The sequence below is a fragment of the Rhinichthys klamathensis genome, unplaced genomic scaffold (assembly GCF_029890125.1).
Source record: "Rhinichthys klamathensis goyatoka isolate OS25496 unplaced genomic scaffold, OSU_Roscu_1.1 h1tg000056l_1, whole genome shotgun sequence".
Taxonomy (NCBI): Eukaryota; Metazoa; Chordata; class Actinopteri; order Cypriniformes; family Leuciscidae; genus Rhinichthys; species Rhinichthys klamathensis.
This window is the reverse complement of record NW_026606601.1, coordinates 263,577-287,913: the sequence shown is the minus strand read 5'-3', so window position 1 is coordinate 287,913 and position 24,337 is coordinate 263,577. Positions and strand designations below refer to the sequence as shown.

The 24,337-nt window shown below is 40.3% G+C and overlaps 1 protein-coding gene and 1 long non-coding RNA gene across 4 annotated transcripts in view; both read left to right on the top strand.

Moving 5' to 3' along the window:
- The window catches only part of LOC130083499 (uncharacterized), a 95,870-nt gene that overhangs the window by 63,398 nt on the left and 8,135 nt on the right, over window positions 1-24,337 (top strand). Inside the window, exons 3-8 of one of the 3 annotated variants that reach the window (XM_056248537.1) lie at window positions 1,716-1,766; window positions 1,917-1,964; window positions 2,319-2,369; window positions 3,442-3,504; window positions 3,727-3,804; window positions 3,940-4,011. In XM_056248537.1, coding sequence (XP_056104512.1) covers window positions 1,716-1,766; window positions 1,917-1,964; window positions 2,319-2,369; window positions 3,442-3,504; window positions 3,727-3,804; window positions 3,940-3,962 — 314 coding nt within the window. In that variant the 3' untranslated portion in view covers window positions 3,963-4,011. Of the gene's footprint in view, window positions 1-1,715; window positions 1,767-1,916; window positions 1,965-2,318; window positions 2,370-3,441; window positions 3,505-3,726; window positions 3,805-3,939; window positions 4,012-24,337 lie in introns of those variants that run through there. The other 2 variants (XM_056248539.1, XM_056248538.1) reach the window with 2 other exon arrangements.
- Window positions 5,253-5,682, top strand: LOC130083502 (uncharacterized). The gene is made up of 2 exons (XR_008806846.1): window positions 5,253-5,409; window positions 5,526-5,682. It is a non-coding gene; the product is annotated as an uncharacterized LOC130083502 (long non-coding RNA).

The following is a 24,337-nucleotide window of genomic DNA, read 5'->3' as shown; positions in this document are numbered from 1 at the left end:
GTGTAATTATTACCCAAACAGAGAAGAGAAGAAAATAAAAGTCAGTTGGAAGTGTGAACTCGAGCTCACTGGTGTTGAAGTGCTCAGATGGGCAGATGTAAAATCACCTGCATCAGTCGACATTTACTGCTTCTATGAGTGGGGCAATAATAAATCACCTCATTCTCCTGCTGCCACAGTGACGGTTCGAGGTGAGAGATTTCACTGCTGTTCTTCTGGGTTAGAAAACGTTACTGTAATGTGTTTAGTAACTATGGATTATTTCACTTTAGACAGATTGACTTGAGAAACCCACCATCAGTATTAGTGACTGATGCTACACATAGGACACTTCTAGACAAATACTATTTATAAAGACCCTTTCAACCGGCTGTATAATGCAACACTGAAAGGACAAATACACTAAATATAAGAAAGAGTTGAATATGGTTAATTATAATCCCTGAGGTGTGTTGATTTTAATGTGTTTAGTAACTATGGATTATTTCACTTTAGACAGATTGACTTGAGAAACCCACCATCAGTATTAGTGACTGATGCTACACATAGGACACTTCTAGACAAATACTATTTATAAAGACCCTTTCAACCGGCTGTATAATGCAACACTGAAAGGACAAATACACTAAATATAAGAAAGAGTTGAATATGGTTAATTATAATCCCTGAGGTGTGTTGAGACTCATTGTGGGTCGGGGTCAGACTATGAAATCAGAAACATGTTAAAGCTGATTCTACAGCAGTTGTGGACAGTGTGAATCAGTAGACAGTAATCTGTGATGACAGACAGACGCTTAACTACAGTGAGACTTTGGCAAGTGAACAATTTGATATATTTAGGCAGGAAGGAAGTCACAAGCTGATCATGTGATCAAGTCCAGATGTCAGAGAGCCAGACTATTTCTGACAAATCTATAGAAGGTAATTGGGTCATTCTTTTCTACAGCTACTTTTGAACTCTGTGACAAAAATTAATACATGTTAATGTTAAATAAATAAATAAATGTTGAAGTCAGAAATATTTAAATTAAAATTTCTTTCAGAAACATGCTTATTTATTCTAAATTGATTAATTGTGGGACAGGATTAAAATAAAGAGCAATTGCTCAGTGAGTGATTGACAGCTTACATGAGTGTCAGCTAACCGTTGAAGCGTTAATATTATCATACAGATGTTTGTATTTTGTTGAATCAATACCACAAAACTTTACCCAGGAAATACAGTTCTCGCGGGAGCACAATTTGAATTTGCTCAGCGAGTCATTCTGGCATTGAGTAATGATGCTCATTAACTGTGCCCTTGTAGCCGAGCTGCACCAATCACATCGGTGTATCTGATATAGGCGGGCCAGGGGCCGTAGTGTTATCCAATTGCGTGCAGTGAGATTTTCAATTGCATACTTGGTGCCGCCCCTCGAGTTGGGCGATTTTCATTACTCAATGCCAGACCCTTAATCTTTTGGATTTGGGTCTGGATTTCCAGGCTAACAAAACATCACAGAAATTATTAAATCAATTGCTGCTACATATGTTTATGGAGTTGTTTTCCCTCCAAAATTACACATTACAAAAGGACCAACAGGATTAAAGTTAAGAGAGTTTTTGCAACTTTATAAGAGTCACCTGCTTCTTCATTGTATTTGAAGGACCTGTATCTTCAACAAGCAAATTTGGCTTTAAAGCTTGCCAATAACGCTGGTAATTTGTCTCTGCAGTTTCAACAACAGCCTCCACTGCACATCCGACTACAACAGCCATGACAACCTGTGAGTAACTGAGTTTGTAAATCAAAAAAGCATTATTATTACTCCACCTTAAATGTCTTTGGAACGAAAAACTTTATTCCTTGTATATGATTACTTGTTGAACATTTACTACTGTACAAGACAGCAAATTTCACAATGTCTTTTCAACAGCATTAACTGTAAGGTCCACTTCTGAAACCACAACATACAGTAAAACTGGTAAGTACTGATAACATTGTTAGGTTAGATCAAATTTCAGAAACTATGTTTTTTTTTTTTTTTTTGGTTATATTAGTTGATCTCCCTTCCCTTAAAGTGACTGTAGAATATGTTGGATTCAAATGTCAGGTTCAAAAATATATCTGGGATTCATTTAAAGTTTATTCATACATCTGTAACTCTAAGAGGAAGTGCTTGAAGGTAAGTGGGAAGTACAGAGAATTCAACAAACACAAGGCTCATGATTGTGCTGCTTTTTCAACATGGTTAATAATTGCTAATGAATTATGTGAATATTTTTTTAAACATTCTATTTTAATACTATACACGCTGTGGCACTGTTTTTTTCTGCAGTTTTCTTGGCAACCTCTACTCTACGTGGTAACAGAAATATGTCAGAACATGGTACGTATTTAGATGGCAAATTGCCACGGAAATGTTAAAATTGTTTTGCTCCAAAATCTATTTTTTACACACACACACACACACACACACACACACACACACACACACACACACACACACACACACACACACACACACACACACACACACACACACACACACACACACACACACACACACACACACACACACACACACACACACACACACACACACACACACACACACACACACACACACACACACACACACACACACACACACACACACACACACACACACACATGTTGTGTTTTCATGTTTTATGGGGACTTTCCATAGACATAATGATTTTTATACTGTACAGACTGTATATTCTATTCCCTTACACTAACCCTATCCCTAAACCTACCCATCACAGGAAACATTCTGCATTTTTACATTTTCAAACAACATCACTTAGTATGATTTATAAGCTGATTTCCTCATGGGGACCAAAAAATGTCCCCACACGAACAAGGATTTCGGATATTGCCATCCTTGTGGGGACATTTTGTCCCCATGACGTAGGGTTTACCAGGCCACACATACACACACACACACACACACACACACACAAACTAAAAGATAATTTTAGATCTGCTATCATGGTTATTTCTACAATGATTAGTTCAGTACCACATTAAGATTTATGCCAGTCTTTGTAAAGACACATTTTATTTTATGTACAACTTAAGATGTTCTCACTGGAGTTTCAACAGCAATATCCACTCAAAGAACTTCACAAACGAACACAGAAACATGTGAGTAAAGTTTAGTGTACCTGACAATAAAAATATTCTTTCATAGTGTTTATTGTAATTCATATAGTTAATTATTTTACCATTTTAATTTCAGCAACAATGGCTGCCATTTCCACTAAAACCCCAGCATCCACCAGAACTGGTAATTTTTATAAATATCTGTATATTACATTTATATTATATAAATATATTCCATTTAAGAAAAAAATATTTTTTACAGTGACTTCATTAAACACTGAAACATTGGTGTGTATATTCATCATGTATCATTCGAGTTCTTTCTGTCGCAGAGGTTTCTAGTGTTCACACTCCAACAGCTGATCCTAAAGATCCACACACACCACAATATACAGGTTTTTATTATAAATCCTTTTCCATATTTGAAATGATTTGACCATGGCATTCTCTTCCAGATCTCTGTAGAACATTTACTTCTTTCCAAGCACACAACAAATGTAAAACAAATCTACATGTATCACTTCAGTTGTCAGGTGGACTGATGTATATAAAGCACTTATATTAATCATCATACTGCACATAAACATGTATTAAAGTGTTGGTTTTGTTTGACACAGGCACATGGTTTATAGTGCTGGTTTCCACTGGTGTTGCTGTCATTTTGACTGGATTCATCTGTCTATGTCGGTTTGCAAGTAAGTCAAATTTATAATTGTACACACGCTGTTCAATAGAAATTATCATGTGAGATCATTTATCAAGTGAATTTTGACCAAAATGCTGTACAGGAGTAAAAACTGAACATAATGCAGTAGCTCATTGTTTTCTAGGTAAAGAACGAAGAAAACAGTAAGTTTTATTTCATGCACTCAATTTCATAGTCTGTGATATGTATTGGAGGCAGACAGCGTTATTTTAGTTTCATTGATATGCTAATATAGTTTTTTGTAGTCTAGGAGCTGTGTGTGCAAATGTTTATCACATTATCTGATATATTGATGATATCGGATTATCTATAATATTGTCATGTTTATCTTTTTCAGTTTAACTGTTACCTATTCAGTTTATCCATTTTGTTTCTTTGTCTACTGTCATGTTTTATTTGTATCATAATGTAAAGCGACCTTGAATTTGCAAGATAAATTGCTATATAAAATAAACATATTATTATTATTATTATGCATGCATGCATAAAAATATGCCATAAAGATCAATAATTTGATTCTTATAGCAATAAAATAAGATTAGTAAGATCAGATGAGCCCAGTCAAAGATTTGGTATGGTGAGTATCTTTGAAATTATTTTTTTAAATCACAAAGTAATAAATATTTATATTAATAACATAATGAATAAGAATGGCTGAAATGGACATGACCTTATTTATTCTTTATGCCTTTTAGAGTTGTTCTGGACCTGCAGAGGCATATTCTCTGATCACTTCTGTACCAGCCACATCTCAGCCCATCTCTGTAGGTGAGAGAACATCATTCTCAGTAAATGATCTCAGACAACGTGAAGCTTAGTAACAGATGTCACCAAGAAAAATAAACCTGCTAAGTTAAAAACACCACAGTGACCACAGCTTCTCAGTAACTGCCTGGTACCATTTCCTCTTTCAAGTCTTCAGCAGATCAGCATTATTAGACACATCTTTTCTTATAGGAACAGCTCACGCCAAAATGAAAATCATTTACTCACTTTCTTGCTGTTTCGAAACTTGTTCTTCTGTGGAACACAAAATGCAGAATGTTTGCACTGCCAATACATTAAAAGAAGCCGTGATGAGGGGCCGAAAAGCTTCTAAAATGACAAGTTTCTATCTTTAGGAGAAGCCATTTCACATTTGTCCTCTTTTTTTGGGTGGTTTTCTATTGACTCTGTTTGACCCTCTTCATCATGCTGTTCTTCCAAAGACCTCGAACACCCAGAGTCCCATCAGGACAGCACACCAGATCCCACAGCGACTTACTCTTCCATTACGTCTGAGAATTCAATTTACCAGCCCTCAGGTAATAAAATGTTTCTTTCATTAAAGTGGTCATTTCAAGAATGAATCAAATTGTTCTCGTTCTTTACTATAAAAACATCCTCACTAGTCCAAAAACAGCATTTTTGATGCTCGCATATAAGCATTGTGAGAGAAGAGATGATTCTGCTGTGCAAAAATACATTCAAGTTTTATAACAGAGAGCTTGTTCATGGTGGTCAAAACATGTTATCTAAAGTGAAATGACGCTTCTGCTCTACAGAAGTTTTGGTCAATACTCAACAGAAAGAGGACAATACAGAGGAAAATGAGGTAATATGTGAACAGTCACACCACAAACCCACATACACAAATGAGAAGTCCATCATGAACAGATTACAAACATTTATTTTGTCTGTCTTGTCAATCTTTCTGTGGTCGTCCTTAAGAATGTTTACCACCTGTACTGCACGATCCCTGACAAACCAGTTCACTCAAACGCAGGAGATCAAGTCTACAGTTTGGTGAAGATGCACTGATGAGTCTCAAGTCGTGTTTCATTATGTACATTTATTATAAATAAACTATCTTTACTTGCTGACAAAAGTTTTTATTTTCATCATTTAGTGTTTGGCGTGAAATGCATTATGACCTCTGTGACCAAGCAGAAGACTTTCTCTGGCAAGGCTCTCTAGCCCAATACACAAAAAGTGCTTGGGATTCACTGCAGAGACAATGGACGTCCAGCCTAAAACCTACCCACACCCCTACCCCTAAACATAACTGGGGCAAGCTCCACCCATATTACGTCCAGAGAGGGGGAGCTAGATGTCATTTGCAGTAAATTGCACTTGCATATTCACATGCTGAGACAGTCACAGAAACATTGTGTGGTGTATAATAGCTCCCCCAACCCCTCCTCCTCCAACATTCATGAGGAGCGTTTCTGATATTTGTACGCTGCAATATTAATACCAACAGTAGCCTGCTAATTAAAGTGATATTTCCAAACTAAATGGACATTGTTGAATTCTCTTTGCTGATTCAGTGGCGACCTCTACTGGCGAAACTCTGAAAACAGCCACAGAATCTACAGCTCCTGCAGGTGCAAACATCTCTTTCATGCTCCTCAAAACATGGATGAACCATTTAATTTCTTCACTTGTTGCACCTCTAAAGAGAAAAAAATATATACAGTATGTACAGAAATAATGATAGAATATGTTGGCTATTGTATAGCTATTCAATTCATATACCCCCCCAAATATCTTCTTTTGTGTAAAGCAGAAGAAAGAAATTCATACAGGTTTGCTAATCAACTGGAAATGTTTATTTTGTATTAGGTACATCCATGCAGCGAGATGTTTCAAAAAGTGGTGGGGACATCATGTCCCACACGTAAATTACGCCAATGCCTGTAGTGCCCTCTGTTACAGTGAATACAGCTGAACATGTGGTCTCATGATGTACGTTCATCTTCATAGCACTGACTGCATTATATGGTTTCCTGTGGTCTAATATGTTACTTCCTAATTCAACTATTGTGTGAGTCTCGTCTCTTTTCTCACTCTCGCTGTAATGGAGTTATTCATCTTTATTGCTTTTCAGCTTCTTATGGAGGTTCAGTCTTACAGTAAGTGATCTTTGTCGTTTAATGTTAATTCAACAATGAATGTCCACATTTGTAGTGAAAAAACATTTGTCTAAAATACAGAATTTAAGCATGCGTGATCAGTACGTTTGTGTTTTAGTAGAACAGAGCAGACACATGAACCAACCTTGAAGCAGTTTTACTTTAGCTATGTCATTAAAATTTATGAAAATGATTGCAATAACCTAATTAATCCATTAATTAGAATTATGAGTCACGTAAACACCTTATTTGGTGTACAAGAAAATGCATTAATACATCTGCACATATAAACGTTATTCTGGGAGCTACTGTATGCTGATAAAAGCTATCAGAATCAAATGCATTTTTGAAGTGCATAAGAAAGAGACTTTCTTTTCTTCTTTTTGTTTGTGCCAAACATTAAAAGAAATTAAAATGGACTTAAAAGGACTTTAAAAAACCTTTGAGGAAAATCAAGTTTTTAATGTTGTTCATCATGTCCATAATAAAGGCTAGATGTCTTATGGCGGAGTCTCTATCATCATCATCGTCGGCCATCTTGTCACAGGCAAGCTTTCTGGCGGGCTCTGTGGTACCTGATGTAAGATGAGTGATCAGCACGAACACAAATACTCTTATCTCGTTGAAATCTTGACGGATTTACAAACGGTTTGGTTTCTTACAAACGTTAATTCTGGATTAGTGATGCACCGATGTGAAAATTGTGGCCGATAACGATATTAATATTGCTGTTATGGCTGATACCGATATTTACAGATGTCGACATCTCTGTATAGAAAACACATAGCGAGGATTAGGGCCGCACGATATTGGTAAAAAATGACATTGCGATATTTTATTTTTCTGCAATATATATTGCTATATAAAAAACAATTTCACCAGATGACTTGAATAGCTCTATTTGGAATGAATGAATCATTCTAGAATGACTGGGGTGGTTTTGTCATGGAGTAAATCCACATAGAAACTAATATTAATAGAATATTATTGTAAAGTGTTTCCGATTTATGTCTCTTGAGTTCAGTGTTGGACAGATCAGTTGTTTTAACCATTCATTAAAGTGATCCGGTTCAGACTTCAGTAGTTCGCGAATCGGACGTGTCATTAACGGACCACGGCACACGTTGTGTTATTATTATCCAGGCAGTTTAGGATATCGCACAAGATTTGTCTCAACACAGAAAACATTTCATCACTAGATAGATTTTTTGTTTTGTTTGTTGAAAGTGTGGTTTATGTCATCTGAATGTGTGGAAAGCTTTTCAGGGAAGATAAGGCAACGTTATTTTAGCACAATTCAGTTCAAAAAAAAAAAAAAAGGTCTTCCGAGCCTTTACCATCGTGTATTCTCAAAGATATCCAGTCAACTCAATTCTTTAAAGCTGCAGTAGGGAGTTTTAAGAAAACGTTGACTTAGCCTGAAAATTTGAACAAGCACAACTTGCAGGTCCCACCCCCTTGCTCTCTGCTGCGCTACAGCCCTCCCTCCACAGCTCGTCCTCCACAGCGGAGCCTGTCGTGAACGCGCAGGCTAGGAAACAGGGCCACCGATGACGGCGGATAAAAAGTTATATGGCACATTCACTAATAGGGACTAAACGTCAATAATATGCTTTACATTGACTATGGCCTGCCCATACTTTGACTACAAACCTGGTCCTCAAATCATTATGTATTTTCCAATAGCCTACATGTAACTTTATCACGTTGCACTCTTTCTATAAGTAATAAATAGCTAGTAAGATAACGTTAATATAACGGTAACTAACGTTACAGTATGTAAGTAATTATTCTAGCGATATATAATGCTAGATAAGGTGTGCTAGTACATTATTTCAGCAACATGACAAGCCAGTGAATTAGCAGGTTTCAATTGTTGCTTAGCAGAGTGCGTGACATTTTATCTAAATGTTATGCGGCTAGAGTTTTGACACCGAGTCAATGGGCTCTGTGTAATTCTTTCTTTTTCGCTTGTTTATCGTCATCGGTCTTTTTCCTTTTACCTCTTTGTTTTATGAGCAGGTGTCACTCGAGAATTGGCAGTTTAGGTTGTTTCTCCGTCATAAGCACAGCTGCAGCTCGCCGGCAATCTTGAGTTTGAACGACGGCTCGCGCTCCGGCGCTCGCGCTGTGCAAGAGAGGGGTGTGATCAGCGCGTACACGAGCGTGATTGACAGTGCTAAGACATGCCTCCTGGCTCTGATTGGTTGTTTCTGACCGGGAGCGTGTATTTCATGCAAATGGCAATAGGACCACTGGGAGGAGCCAGAGGAGCTTGATTTTTACACAGATCATCTGTCTTTATTCTACTGTCAGGACATAATGACAGTTTTAGCAAATACATGTTTTCAAAAGTTACCTACAGGAGCTTTAATATGCGCGAGGGAGGGAGAGAGTGCAAGACGCGCGCGCCAGTTAAACAACCGCAGCAGTCACTCATCTACACCGGTCAAATAAGGCTTCGGCGTGACAAAAATACGCCTTAGTAAGGCTGACAGAAAACAGCGCGCAAGTTCCATTCTTCTTGCGCTTGATGTTTAAACTGACAGGACTTCCGCTGGTAATGTATGCGCTCCTGCAAAAACAACCCCGCCCCCAGACTCACATCTACACACACGTCAAATACACAGGAATGATTATCGGCCTGTTCATATCGGCCCTATTTTGACATCGGAAGGATACCGATGTGTAAAAAATTGACCATATCGGCCGATATTATATCGCATGTTAATCACCACTATTCTGGATGATTATTTATTTATACACTTGTTATTCAAAAGTATGCAGTGTCATAACTACATCTCTGACGTTTATAACAAACCAAACCGTTTAAAAATCCGTTGAAAATGTAGCAAGTTATGGTTATTTAAAAAGTACATGCACCATTAAAAGACAATGCCTGTGACAAGATGGCCGCCAGGTGCGGACCAGAGTTTCTGCTAGAAAAAAATGGTGCCGGTCAAAGTGACCGGCAGAGGTTTCGTTTAACGGACATTTTGATGATATGCCGGTCAAATATCGCCTCTTAATTAGTCAAGTTAAGGAAAACTGGAGGCAGGCTATGTAACTTAAAAAATGACATAATCAGGCCATATAGAATGCAACATGTTATTATTAGCCTAACTTTCAAATAGACGGAAAAAAACATGAACGTCCGATTGGCGTCAATCAACACCAATTGTTTTTTACTATGGTTTCACACACATTCACTTTTTGAAACATTGAGGCACGATGTACCTAATACAAATAAATAAAACATCTCCAGTTAACTATCAGATCATTCATTTAGTTCGCTATTAAATAAGAGATCTAGCGCTAAAATCAGTTGTTTTTGAAATCAAGCTGAGCGCTCGTGTCCGCTGCTATCAATTGCATGGACGACGCGCTGCGCGAGTTGCACGTTTCAATCTATCGCCATTGCGGAGACTCTACACTGTATTATTTATTAATCCAGGCAAATTTGTTGATGAAACATTGATTAAAATGAAGATACAACTTATACAAAACGAAATAAACTTTAAAGAAAGGCTTTCTACAAAACAAAACTAAATAAGTGGTCAAAATCTGACCCATTCCATATGTTTTCCGATATATTCCGGTCATCTTATGATCCTATCTTACTCATCTCATGCGGTTCCCTTTTCATATAATCAACATAGATGAAATAAAAAAATAATAACATTATATTATTTTATAAATATGAAACGTATGTTTAAGTTTTTTAATAATAAGCGTCACACCGCTCCGCTTTGCTCACATGCTCTGGTGTGTAGCCTAATGCATGTGTGCGTGCATGTGGTGGAGGGGTGCGATTTTCGAATAATAATCAACCCAGCGATCTTCGAGTATTATTTTTGCTTGAAAATGTCATTTTGTATAAATTGTATCTTAATTTTAATCAATGTTTCATCAACAAATTTGCCTGGATTAATAAATAAGAAGCAAATATAGTGGACAATATAGCAGGACACGGAGGCGCCGGCACGTGCACACTATGAAGTGTGCATTTCTCTCTCTAGGCGCGTTCACTACTGCGAAGATGGTGAGTCTGCATCGTCAACTTTATCGATTTATCAACAATTCAGATGTTTCATGCATAATCATTACTTTCGCCGGTTATTTGTGGCAAGCTTTATTTCAGGTGTTGCGTGATATCTCTGCCCCCAAGTACCAGTGCTTCGCCTGTGCTTCCAAACATGCATTTGCCCACCTATCTAAATGTAGGGGAGACCGTGAATAACCCCAATTTTTTTTTAAATGGCGGAGTGTTCTTTTAAGGCTAGCCTGCCTGGGCCTGGCCATATTTGAAACGTCTCACTCAATCGTTCGTTGTTTAGGTCTATATTACAGCCGTTCTAGGCATGCGCTTTATTTGAAATGCAGCATGCGATGTTGTTTAATAACTTTCAAACGGTAGAGCCTGTTCCTTTATAACATAGCCAAAAGTCGGTGTATTTTTGCTTTATACATTTTAGGCTTATTCTCAAATTCATATTCTGTTAGGGGGGCGGGATTATTACACAATTTTAATCGGACAATTTGACCGGAGAGATTTAATTTTGTCGGACATTTCATTTTTTTCCCGGCCAATGTTCGGTAATTTCCGGACAACGGAAACCCTGTTGCGGACGTCGACCTCCATTGGCCAGCAGCGCGGACGAGACATCTAGCCTTTATACGCTGATTTCACGCAGCCGCCATTTTGAAATGGCTCTGGTGGGAAGAAAACCGGAAGTGTCGCCTTTAATCATAGGAGAGTCACGAATGCGATGGCGTATTGTTGTGTTTAATGTAGAAATTAGTTATTCTAAAAATTTACATACATTTTGTAGCAACAGGCAGATGATCAGGTCTGCCATTTGCCTAAATTGCTGGTTTTGCATTCTTTCAATTCAGAGACTGTGACAAAAAGCAGATGTCATGTGACTGTTAATTAAGTTACTGATTCACCCACAAAGCTTCTCTATCTTCATGAACTGCGACACGAAGCAAATGGTGCTTGGACTTAATTGAATTACCGATACTGATGTGCCCACGCGGTGTTTTTCTCTGATAAGTAAGCAAAGAACTACTATTGCGCATGTGACTCATTGACCATTAAGCTAAAGATCCCGTGGCTCCCCCTTTGCAGGATACCTCATACATACAGACAGGGGCGTCATGCAAGCCAAAATTCTGGGGGGGCACAATCTGAGACGTTGCAATTGTTTTCTGACGGGTGATATGGATCATGTTAGGAGGGGTCAGGGGGTTTCTCCCCCAGAAATTTTTTAAATTCTGGCTGCTAAACATACCATTTCAATGCAGTTTGGGAGGGACAGAAATACCTTAACGGAGCTAGCAGCAACACTCCTCTATCTGATTCTGAGGACTAAGTTAAAATATATATTTTGTAAGTTTATGTAAAAGACAGGTTGATGAAAGAACTGTAAGCTCAAATTCAAAAGCTTTTGAAGTCTACTTCATTAAAGCATGTTTACACACACACTTACTGTACACTTAGGCCTACTACACATGATTTTAAAAACAGTACCATTGCAGTTTTTATGTTATGATTTTAAATTGGTATGTGACCTAAGAACGATCTTACATTAAAGGTAGCCTACATAAAGGTGCTGAGGTCTGACTTTGTGGTGCTCTGAAATTAAGTTATTTTAATATTAATATGTGATGAAGGACTTTGAAAGAAGTTTGACAGATTTCAGTGCTGAATAAGGTTAACACTACCCCGTTTTTTTTGAAAATGGTTAATATTTGACAGAAATGTAAAAAAGTAATCAAATCAAATGCAACTGGGACGCCAGAGTCACTGTCGAGCCCTCTTGAGGTGTCGTGGGCTAGTCGACGAAACACTGAGGACGGAAGGTGCCCACTTGAAGACCCTAGAGATGTCCCCTACTCGGCTCAATCCAGACGGTTGTCGTAATGGTCCTGTAGTTGCAGCCGTCGCGTGCGCTGACGCGCCAAGTACACTGCTGCCGTTAACGCCGGACAGAAGGGGAGTCACACCACCTTATGGAAAGAAGCGTAAATGGATGGAGAAGCATAATTTACTGTAAAGCTACGTCTTAGTTTTGCTTATCTTGGCGAAAGCCGAGTACAAATCAGCATGAAGTTTTAACATCTACTCTCGTGTAATGGAAATCAATATAGCGATCTGTATAACTATGCTGTAGGGATTTGGGGGGTAGTCCTACTATGATATTAGACTACATTAAAAGATAATGAATTTCAAACCTGAACCAAACATATTTTTTAATTCAAAGATCAAAGTCTGTCATTAGTCTTTAGTCTGCCAAAAAAAAAAAAAAACATTAAAATTATGAACTCAAATGTCATTGTGAAAAAAAAATGTGTTACTGTTGTAACAGTGTGTAGGCTAAATCAGACCTTTCAGGCAATAGCCTAACGCTAATCAGCCTTATGGCAAAATTATTATTACAACTAAATTGTCGGTCATTAAATAGGAAAACTAAATAATTTTGTAGATGATTTGCTTTGTGTAGGCCTAACCCGACATCAGACATTATAAGGCCCGGACGAAGTTTTTTTTTGCACACAGTGCAAACCACTCCAATCACTCCTTTAATGCTGCGTTCACACCAGACGCGATAGCGCGTCAAATTCGCGCCTACCGCGTCTAGTTATAGCCTACGCGTGAACACTTTGAATCCATTCGCGCGTCAAGAGCAAATGACGCGCGTAAAAAAAATAAAGTTTAGACTGGCTGCCTGCACATTCACTGTCCTCGCGGCTGCGGCTGCGGCTGCTGCAATTGGAAGGGGCTGGCTGCAGGACGACTCAACTTCCACGGACAGTTTTTAATATTTTATATCAAGATTTTGCTTTAGTATAATTTTCGGGACAATTAAGGCCGGTTTCGGGATTCGGGACAACAGCTTAAATTTCGGACTGTCCCGAATTTTTCGGGACTTCTGGTCACCCTAGGGAGGAAAAATCTGAGGGGGCACGTGCCCCCTCACTTTGAATGGGCATGACGCCACTGCATACAGAGGAACATTGTGTAATCAGACCATTGGCCATTGTAATCCAGACTTAAACTCATCAAATTCAAAGAACGCACACACATACACGGAACTGAAGATGGTCACAAGTTCACCGCATGACCACCGTTCAATGAACTCTCGATACACATTGTGAGGGACCAAGCAGTCAAAGAATGAGGGACATAGAAATATTTCCCCAAAACATATTTTACTAAATCAAAGAAATCATATACAAAGGATTCAACAGGAAAACAAAGTCCAAATAATCAAATCAAATGTTTAGGCCTATAAAAGAGATCAACAAAACAAACTAAACTCAAACAACTGAATACGTGAGAAGACAAACTAAACTGATCTCCAAGTTAAACAGCAGGGACACATTTATACAAACGGACTAGTCCATATTAACACATAAGGGAAGACAAAAACAACAAACTTCACAATACAATAACAAAATCAATACCGAGGCCGGTTACATAATTATCCTACAAATTAAGTGCATATCTTAACACCAATAATAAATCTAAGGAAAAGTACAAGAAATCAGAAAAGACAATACCAACACAAACCCTTCGACTCCCCCCCACAGTCAATCTGCTGGTTGGTAGCGGCAAGTGGAACTAAAAATAGCAGATGAAGCGGTATGCCGGCCCTTAATTCGCACGGACCACAAACGAAACTGGTGATCACCATCCGAACGCGATCACCATCCGAACCCTCCAACCATCCACTCCTCAGCAACACAGCGGTAACTTAAACTCAAAGAAAGCAATATTAATAAATGTGTGTACTGTAACTCAAATAAATCTTAATGATAAATAAACAATGTCTGCATCTTATTGCTAAATAAATATATGAACAGAAACCATTGAGGGAATGAGTAAAACCTAAGAATGTGCAGGATAATTTCCAAGAAAATCTGAGTTATGAGTGTTTGCATATATGTGTGCGACATCACCGTTCACTGATGTGTGGCTGCATCGGGGCCATCACATACTCCTCCCCTTCACCAATGTCACTGGCACAGCGGGAAAGGTAGTCCGCCGTCAAGTTCTCTCTGCCAGGGACATGTTGAATAGAGAATCGAAAGGGCTGCATGGCCAGGTACCAACGGGTTATTCGACTGTTGGTGTCTTTCATTTGTTGAAGCCACTGCAGAGCCTTGTGGTCCGTCTCCAGGACAAATTCCCTTCCCATGAGGTAATATTTCAGGGAGTCCAACGCCCATTTCACAGCCAAACATTCCTTCTCCACGATGGAATAACGGACTTCCCTAGGGAAGAGTTTGCGACTGAGGAACGCAACGGGCCGCCGAGCATCAGGAGCCCCTTGCAACAATACCGCGCCCAGGCCTCTATCCGAAGCATCCGTCTGGAGAATGAAAGGCTGGTTAAAGTCAGGATTATGCAAGGAAGAATTCCTGCTTAAGGCGGTTCGGATGTCCTGAAATGCTGCTTCCGCTTCTTGCGTCCATCTGACCTGATTTGGACATTTTGAACCGACCATATCAGTCAAAGCTGCAGCTCTGCCAGAGAAATTGGTGATAAATTTGTTATAGAACCCAGCCATGCCCAGGAATGATCGCAACTCCTTGCGAGTCTGTGGCCGTGGACACATCTCAATGGCCCGGACTTTTTCCACCTGTGGCCTGATCACCCCACCACCAATGACAAATCCCAGGTATTGAGTCTCAGTCTTTGCCACAGCACATTTGTGTGGGTTAACGGTCAACCCAGCTCTCTGAAGACGCTGCATAACCTCCTGGATGTGTTGCAGATGTTGCTCCCACATGTCGCTGTAAATCACAATGTCATCCAAATAAGCAGCTGTAAAGGTTAACCCCCGTAATACCTGGTCCATGAGTCTTTGGAAACTGGCAGGTGCCCCGTGCAATCCGAAAGGAAGGACCTTAAAATGAAATAAACCCAATGGGGACTTGAACGCGGTGAGCTCTCTGGACCGGCGAGTCAATGGAATCTGCCAGTAACCCTTTGAAAGGTCGATGGTAGTCAGGAATTTGGAGTTACCCAGGCGATCTGTAAGGTCACCTATCCGTGGAGTGGGGTAGGCATCAAATTTTGTCACAGAATTGAGGTAACGGAAATCTATACAAAATCTTATTGTGCCATCTTTTTTTGGAACAAGGACCACCGGATGGCACCACTCACTCTTGGATGGCTCTATGATCCCCAGCCTCAGCATCAACTCCACCTCCTCCTTTAGTGATTCTTGGAGACGCTCTGGGACCCTATAGCTCATTCTTCTCACAACCGCATCAGGCTTCAACTCGATGTCGTGTTCAATTACAGTTGTGAACCCAGGATATTCCGAGAAAACCTCAGGTAAGCAAAGGGCCCTCACTTCAAGTTGCCGTTGGGGTGACAAGTGATCCAAACTAACATCTCCTACAACTGGCTGGGGTAAGTATTGGTCATCCAGTTCCTCTTCTTCCTCCACCTGCCTAATCATCAGGCTCTGTGCGGTCTGATCAGGACGAGGAACCCATTGCTTAAGGAGATTAATGTGCAGAATTCTTGCCGGACCGTCTTGGCCTGACATGGAAATTTCATAGGTGGTTGGCCCAAGTTTCCTTCTGACGTCAAATGGGCCTTGCCATCTCGCCAGCAGTTTACTTTCAGTACTGGGCAGCATAACCAGTACCTTCTGACCTGGGTCAAAACTTTGCTCACGTGCAGACTTATCATACCAGGTTTTCTGGCGGGTTTGCGCCTCAGCCAGGTGAGATTGGGCCAATTCAGTCATCCTCGCCAAGCGCTCTCGCATCTGCACCACATAGGACACCACATTCATCGGCTCATCCCTTTTCTGGTCTCCCTCCCATATTTCTCGAAGCAAAGCAAGAGGACCTCTCACCTCATGCCCATAAAGAAGTTCAAATGGGGCAAAACCAGTAGACGATTGTGGTACCTCTCTATAGGCAAACAGAAGATAGGGGAGCCATTGGTCCCAGTCTTTCCCGGAATCCGAAACAAACTTGCGAAGCATCTGTTTAAGGGTCTGGTTAAACCTTACGGTTAGCCCATCTGTCTGAGGATGGTAAGGGGTTGTTCTTAGACTCTTGATGCCCAGTAGTTTATATGCCTGTTTCAAGAGGGTAGACATAAAGTTAGTTCCTTGATCAGTCAAGATCTCACAAGGAAACCCAACTCTAGAGAACAATTGCACCAGACAGGTCGCCACATACTTGGCTTTGATGGACCTCAAGGGGAACACTTCTGGATATCGGGTAGCGTAGTCAGTTACAACAAGCATAAAGCGGTTACCTGAGCGACTTCTTTCAACAGGTCCGACTACATCCATTCCCAGTCTTTCAAATGGAGTGCCTATGATCGGAAGTGGTTGAAGAGGCACCCGACATGGGCCACGGGCAGAGACCTTTTGACATTCGGGACAACTTCTGCAATATTGGGTCACCTCTGTTTTCAGGCCAGGCCAGTAAAAGTGTCTTCTAATCCGAGCAAGAGTCTTACCTTTCCCCAGGTGGCCAGCCCAGGGAATCGAATGGCCCAGGATCAGAATAACTTTACGGACACTTTGTGGCACCACCAGCTGTATCGCCAACCCTACCCGACGATAGAGTATCCCCTGTTGAAGATAATAGCTTTCCCTTGTGAGGTCACCTTCAATATTCTCTGCATCCTCTTGCTCTGCCCGCTCCAGATAAGGAACCAGACTGGCATCCTCCTGTTGTAACTGAGCAATGTTAGTAGGCAATTTAAAGTCTGGGGAAAAATCAGAGAAAGAGTCAACTGGCATCTTAGAGGCATTATATTGAATTTTTCCCAACCGTCTCTGTCGACGAGATTTTCTAGGTTTTGCCGAGTCAACAGGGTCTACCGCATGGTCAAAGAAAGGGAGGGCCCTAAGCAACTGTTCTTCTTCCCCTTTGATCGCTTTAGCTCGGGTGACAACCATATTACATGAGGGTACCGGCTGCAACAAGTCCCAGAGCACTGGCAGGTCGTGGCCCAAAACCACAGGAAAGGGTAAGTTATCTGCTACGCCCACGTCCAAAAGGTAAGTTTGTCCTTTCACCTTGATATATACATTGGAGGTAGGAAGTAGTTTTTCATCACCGTGGACACAGCGAATAGATTTCCTTTCACTGAAGTTAAGTAGGGCAGGTGGGACATACTTGTGATGCACTAGAGTCTGATCACTCCCAGTGTCCACCAGGGCCTGCAATTCCCTTCCATTCACCTCCACTGTTACCATCTGTGGTGCCCACTCAGTTTTTACTTGTGAACCCTGACGACCCCTGGGCACATAACATAAGTGAGTAGTTTTGGCTGTATTTTTAGGGCACATTGGTTTTGTATGGCCCTCCTGACCACACAGATAACAGATTGGCACTTTTCGAGGATTCTTCAGAGGAGTCGCAAATGCAGGTCCTCCAAGAGACTGACTGGCACTGGGAAAATTTCCCTGGCTTTGCTGGGGAAGGGTTAGTCGGCGATCATCCCTGCTGGCTTTCCAGACCCACGACTGACTCCTCCGTGCAGCCACGAACACATCCGCCAGTGTTGCTGCATGTGCAGCGGTCTTGGGATCATGCTCCCGGATCCAAACCTGGAGCTCAGGAGAAAGCATCCTCAAATATTGTTCAAGAATCAAAATTTCACCAACTTCTTCCACTGATCTACCCTTTGGCTGGATCCACTTCCCATAAAGTTCCTTTAACCGCACATATAATTCTTTGGGGCTCTCAAGGGGTTCAACGTCCAACGAACGAAACTGTTGTCTGTACGTTTCTTGGTTGATGTCATATTTCCTTAAGATGGCCGATTTAACCTCCTCATACTCAAGAGAATCCTCAACTTCCATATGCACGTAAGCAGCTCTGGCCTTACCCGTCAAAAGAGGAATTAAATGGAAGGCCCAATCCTCCTTCGGCCACCGGCAAACAGCTGCGATTCTCTCAAAAGTGATTAGGAAGTGTTCAATGTCATCTGACTCAGATAACTTCTCAAGTCTTGGCTCTTTAAACTGACCTACATCACGGGTTTCTGAGAGATCCTTCCGACGGGTACTGGACTGGGACAATGGACGGCCTGAGACAGCTTCCCCGTTATCAGAAACTTCCAAGGGGTCCCCAGCAGTCAGCAGAGGATTAGGAGTTGGAATTGTGCGAGCCTGCACCTCCAGCTGCAACAGACTAAACTGGTGTTGAAGACCTTTAAAGCGACGCTCCTGCTGGACATACTCTTGACTCCTGTGGCTTTCTTGAGCATCCATCTTTGCCATGTGTGCTCGGAACAGGCTTGTCAAGTCTGCCAGTGTGGGTTCTCTGCTTCCAGGCTCCAGCTCCTCCACCTCTCTTACTTCCTGCATTGCTCCATCTTCCACCAACTCCTGGAACACTTCCTCACTCTGCTCTGCTAGAGCAGGCTTTGAGACGGTTTTCCTTCCTCCCCGGTTCATGGCATATAGAGTATCTTGATCTCAGGGAAGAGAAAAAAAAATAAAATAAAAAAATAATAATAATAATTATATATATTGGGAAACTATGCCCCCTACTGGCTGATCCCACCGCTGCCACCACTTGTGAGGGACCAAGCAGTCAAAGAATGAGGGACATAGAAATATTTCCCAAAAACATATTTTACTAAATCAAAGAAATCATATACAAAGGATTCAACAGGAAAACAAAGTCCAAATAATCAAATCAAATGTTTAGGCCTATAAAAGAGATCAACAAAACAAACTAAACTCAAACAACTGAGTACGTGAGAAGACAAACTAAACTGATCTCCAATTATCCTACAAATTAAGTGCATATCTTAACACCAATAATAAATCTAAGGAAAAGTACAAGCAATCAGAAAAGACAATACCAACACAAACCCTTCGACTCCCCCCCACAGTCAATCTGCTGGTTGGTAGCGGCAAGTGGAACTAAAAATAGCAGATGAAGCGGTATGCCGGCCCTTAATTCGCACGGACCACAAACGAAACTGGTGATCACCATCCGAACGCGATCACCATCTGAACCCTCCAACCATCCACTCCTCAGCAACACAGCGGTAACTTAAACTCAAAGAAAGCAATATTAATAAATGTGTGTACTGTAACTCAAATAAATCTTAATGATAAATAAACAATGTCTGCATCTTATTGCTAAATAAATATATGAACAGAAACCATTGAGGGAATGAGTAAAACCTAAGAATGTGCAGGATAATTTCCAAGAAAATCTGAGTTATGAGTGTTTGCATATATGTGTGCGACATCACCGTTCACTGATGTGTGGCTGCATCGGGGCCATCACACACATACACACACAAAGAGACAATCATGCCGGACTAAAAGTAACGTTTCAAATGTACAAAATGTCTTCCTGTTGTGTTCATGATTTCCTTGTGACCAAATCGGTATAACTGTAAGCTTTTATGATATGTGACCAATTTGATATTCGTTTAATCACGAAGTATCAGATAGCTTTATCTCACTAGACCGCAGGAATGCCGCGCTTGGTATGATTGGAATCAGAGAAATCGAATAAGATCGAATCACTAACCCAAAATTCAATATGAGGCATATTTTTATTAATCCTAGTTTAGAAGTGTATTGTTACAAAATTTTTATCTGCTATGCACATGACCCGGAAGGCGTGTACTTCGCGAACCACAAGGTTTGCCGACACGCCTCCTCCCAAACGATTGGATCAGACACGTAAGAAAGGCGTGTCTCGAGCGCCTTCAAAACCCGGAGCGCCACGGCTCTTCTGTGCAGTTTCCTACGCCAGAGAGAGGTCGATTCTTGAATAAGAACTCCAACCGGAGTTCTTCTTTTATTTTCTTCGTTTTTATCGAAGTTTTCCTTTCTATTGCTCTATCTCAGTTGAGAGTTTGACTTCGTTCAGTGTATTCACGAACGAAACGAATTTAAGAATAATCATATTCCGCGATCGCAACATCTCCCTCCTACCGGAAGACGCTCCAGACACTCCAACCACACTGCCTTTGTAACACAGCTGCACACAAAGGGGCCGTAAAAGCAAGTACAAATCTAAAGATAAATGCTGCTTTAAGGTTGTTTAGGTTAATGTTAGAAGCCTTTGGGTCTTGTGTTGAACTGTTTTGAACTGTTTTGAACTGTTCTCTCTCTCTCTCACTCTCTCTCTCTCTCTCTCTCTCTCACACACACACACACTCTCTCACTCTCTCTCTCTCTCTCTCTCTCACACACACACTCTCTCTCTCTCTCTCTCTCTCTCTCTCTCTCTCTCTCTCTCTCTCTCTCACACACACACACACTCTCTCTCTCTCTCTCTCTAACTTTCTCTCTCCAATACTTCGTTTTGTAATCATTTTGTGTAATTGTTTGCTTTGATATGTATATTTACTCGAGTAGCCTATGTAATCTTTAGTTTGTTTTATTAAATTCCATATTCATTTTGAAGTGAATCTGTCTTATTGTCCATAATTTTGAAGTCCCTGAAAGTGTCGAGTTAATAAGCTACCAGCTCTACTTTGTTTAAAGGTGCTCTAAGCGATGTCACGCGTTTTTTAGGCCAAAACATTTTTTGTCACATACAGCAAACATCTCCTCACTAACCGCTGGCTGCCTGTCCCCTGAACACACTGTAAAGAAACGCGATCTCTGTAGACAACCCAGACTTCACAAACAGCAACAAAAGCAAACTGCGGCGACCCGCTCCCCAAAACATAACAAACTGTTCCAGCCAATGACCGACAAGAAGGGTTTGGGGGCGGGGTTTGGGGGGTTAGTGTGCGGATGAGGAGGAGGGAGGGTCTAGCTAGCCTCCGTTTTGTTTGACAATAGTTCGAACGTCAACAAGAAGTGACGTAACCCAGGATCGCTTAGAGAACCTTTAACTATCTAAAATATCTGAAAGTGCCGTACTCGATAACACGCTTCCTGGTGGCCACAGGAAAGTATTGTCGCTGTTTACAGGCAGGTAATGTTGTGAGAGAATTTAGTTTTCGGCTCCAGTCCGCTGGAGGGATAAACTAAATTCGAAACACATGTAAATTTACCCTGATAATTGATCTGGTTTTACTGACCTATATTAAAAATCACTACGAGCAATCGTGTTGATTATTCATATACGTGAGGTTTAGCCCATTCCCTATTTTGGGATAATCTAATTTGTTGGACGTGATAATACATATTCATTAGCTTATGAATAATATTCCCCATCTGAGTTAATAATTTCCCCAAAGCAAGTCATTGTTGCTACAATTTCTTTCATACTTTAGACTATATACAGTGAAATTCATTTATAAATAAAAGTATTTTTTTTATATATAATTCAGAACTTAAAAAAAGAAGCAGGAAGGAACTATATACATAGCCTATCCTATATTGGATATTAACATCCAATAGTGTAAATCGCGGCAGCAGCTTCAGGTTGGTAGTCCAAGGCATTGTTGTCTATCTGTACTTCCGGGGTTCTTCCAACCGGAGCCTCGGTTTCGATTTCAAAATGGCGGCTGCGTGAAATTAGCGTATTATGGATATCTATGGGGCCGTCGGCCTCAGCGTCAGGAAGTATCGCGTGATATCAGCTCTCGCGATGTAACATATTCCTTTACGGCACTGCACACATACACGCCACCATCCAGGAACAAGGTAGAGAGGAATGGAGTTTGTCACACTATCGTCATGGCTGAGCCAGCATATAATAAGGACATGTGCTGTTTTCACGTGCTGTCCTGGCTGTTTTTTATAAAGTGATGAAAATGTCCTGGTTTTTTATTATTTTTCATTGGGCCATTAAGAATGAAAAACAGGATAAAGAGGAAGAAGAAAACTAAATTGTGCCGAGTGTCCTGGTTTTCGATAATCAAAATATGGTCACCCTATATAAGAAGCAGAAAGCTAGGAAAGCATTGTCGGACATTCCAGAGTTTAATGTTGTAATTTGCAAAAGAATTAATGATGGAGTATCAGTATTTACAGCTGAAATTACTGCTATAATCCTAGGATTACAATGGATAGAAGAGGTGAGGCCGGAGAGAGTTGTAATTTGTTCAGACTCTGCTGCAGCTCTTAGTAGTTTAAACTCAAAAGAAACCTCTAGAGATGATTTATTGTTGGAAATATTTACAACATTATTAAGAATACAAAGAGTTGGAACTGATGTACAGTTTTGTTGGGTTCCTGCTCAAGGTGGTGTAGAGGGAAATGAGAAGGCAGATGAGATTGCTAAGAGAGCGTTGAATTTAAACAAGAATGAAATTATGAAAGTTCCATTTGGAAAAGGTGAGGCCAAATCATTAATTAATAAGGTAGTGAGGGATTTGTGGCAGAAGAAGTGGGACTCAGATAACAAAGGAAGACACTATTATAATATACAAAAATCAATCACAGTGAAAACATATAAAGGAAAGTGTAGAAAAGAGGAAGTGGCTCTTGCAAGACTAAGACTTGGACATACTGGATTAAAGTCAACTTTGTTTTTAATGGCAAAATGCATTTCTGATAAATGTGACAGTTGTAATGTACCAGAAAATGTTGAGCATGTTATTTTGTGGTGTAATAAGTATAGTGCTGAGAGGATCATTTTACGTGGGAAAAATGTACGGATTAGAACGTGGATGGAATTTGGAAGGGATTTTAGGAAGGAATGAGAAGATGAGGGAGTGCTGGGAGGCTCTCTTTCGTTTTCTAAGAAATACAGGATTAGATAATATTATATAGGTTAGATATAGTTGAGTTAGTTTCTTTTGCATATTTGTGTGAGTATGTATGTATACATGTATGTGTATGTAAGTATATGGGTGTATATGTGTAAGTGTCGTGTGTGTTTAATAAGTATTATTATTATTAATTTTATATATATATATATAAGTTTTTTTTTATTTTTTTTATTTTTTATTAAGACCTGATGTAAAGCCCTGATATTACACACTCCTGTACAGTAGGTGGCGGTATGCACCTATAAATACTGGTTTGCGATCCGCCATTAAACTGAAAGAAGAAGAAGAAGCATTGTCGGAGAAACAGAGAAAGAGGAAACGGCAGACTGACTGAGCGAGGAGTCAGACACGAGCATAGGCGTAATTTATGGGTGTGATATGTCCATTGAAACATCTCGCGGCACGGATGTACCAATACAAACAAATAAAACATCTCCAGTTAACTGTAGCATTCATTTAGTTCGTTTAAATAAGAGGCGATCTGAAATGTGTTGTTTTTAAAATCAAGTGACCAAAGTGCTCGTTGCCGCTGCGATCATTGGCGCGGATACAGTGTTCTTTTGTGACGCGCACTTCACACAGACGCGCGCTTCAATCCGTTGCGGAGAGACTCTATATTTGTTACGGTGAAATCACAAAACCCAATGCACAAAAACGTGTCCCTGCTTGATATACAACCACTAATAAACAATCGGTTTTGATGAGGAAAAAAAACTATACTACTTAGTGCGGATTAGAAGAACCTCTGGCACGCTTGGCAAAAGTTCTGCCACTGGACCATTTAAGTATAAGAGGATAATAGTCGGATCTATGTATTTAATCACGTGAAAATTCTCACCACTAACAACATATATTAGATCTCATTAAACAACAAATTAAACACAATGTACTATTGTATAATATGTAACACATCACGCCATGTCACGCTCTGTGTG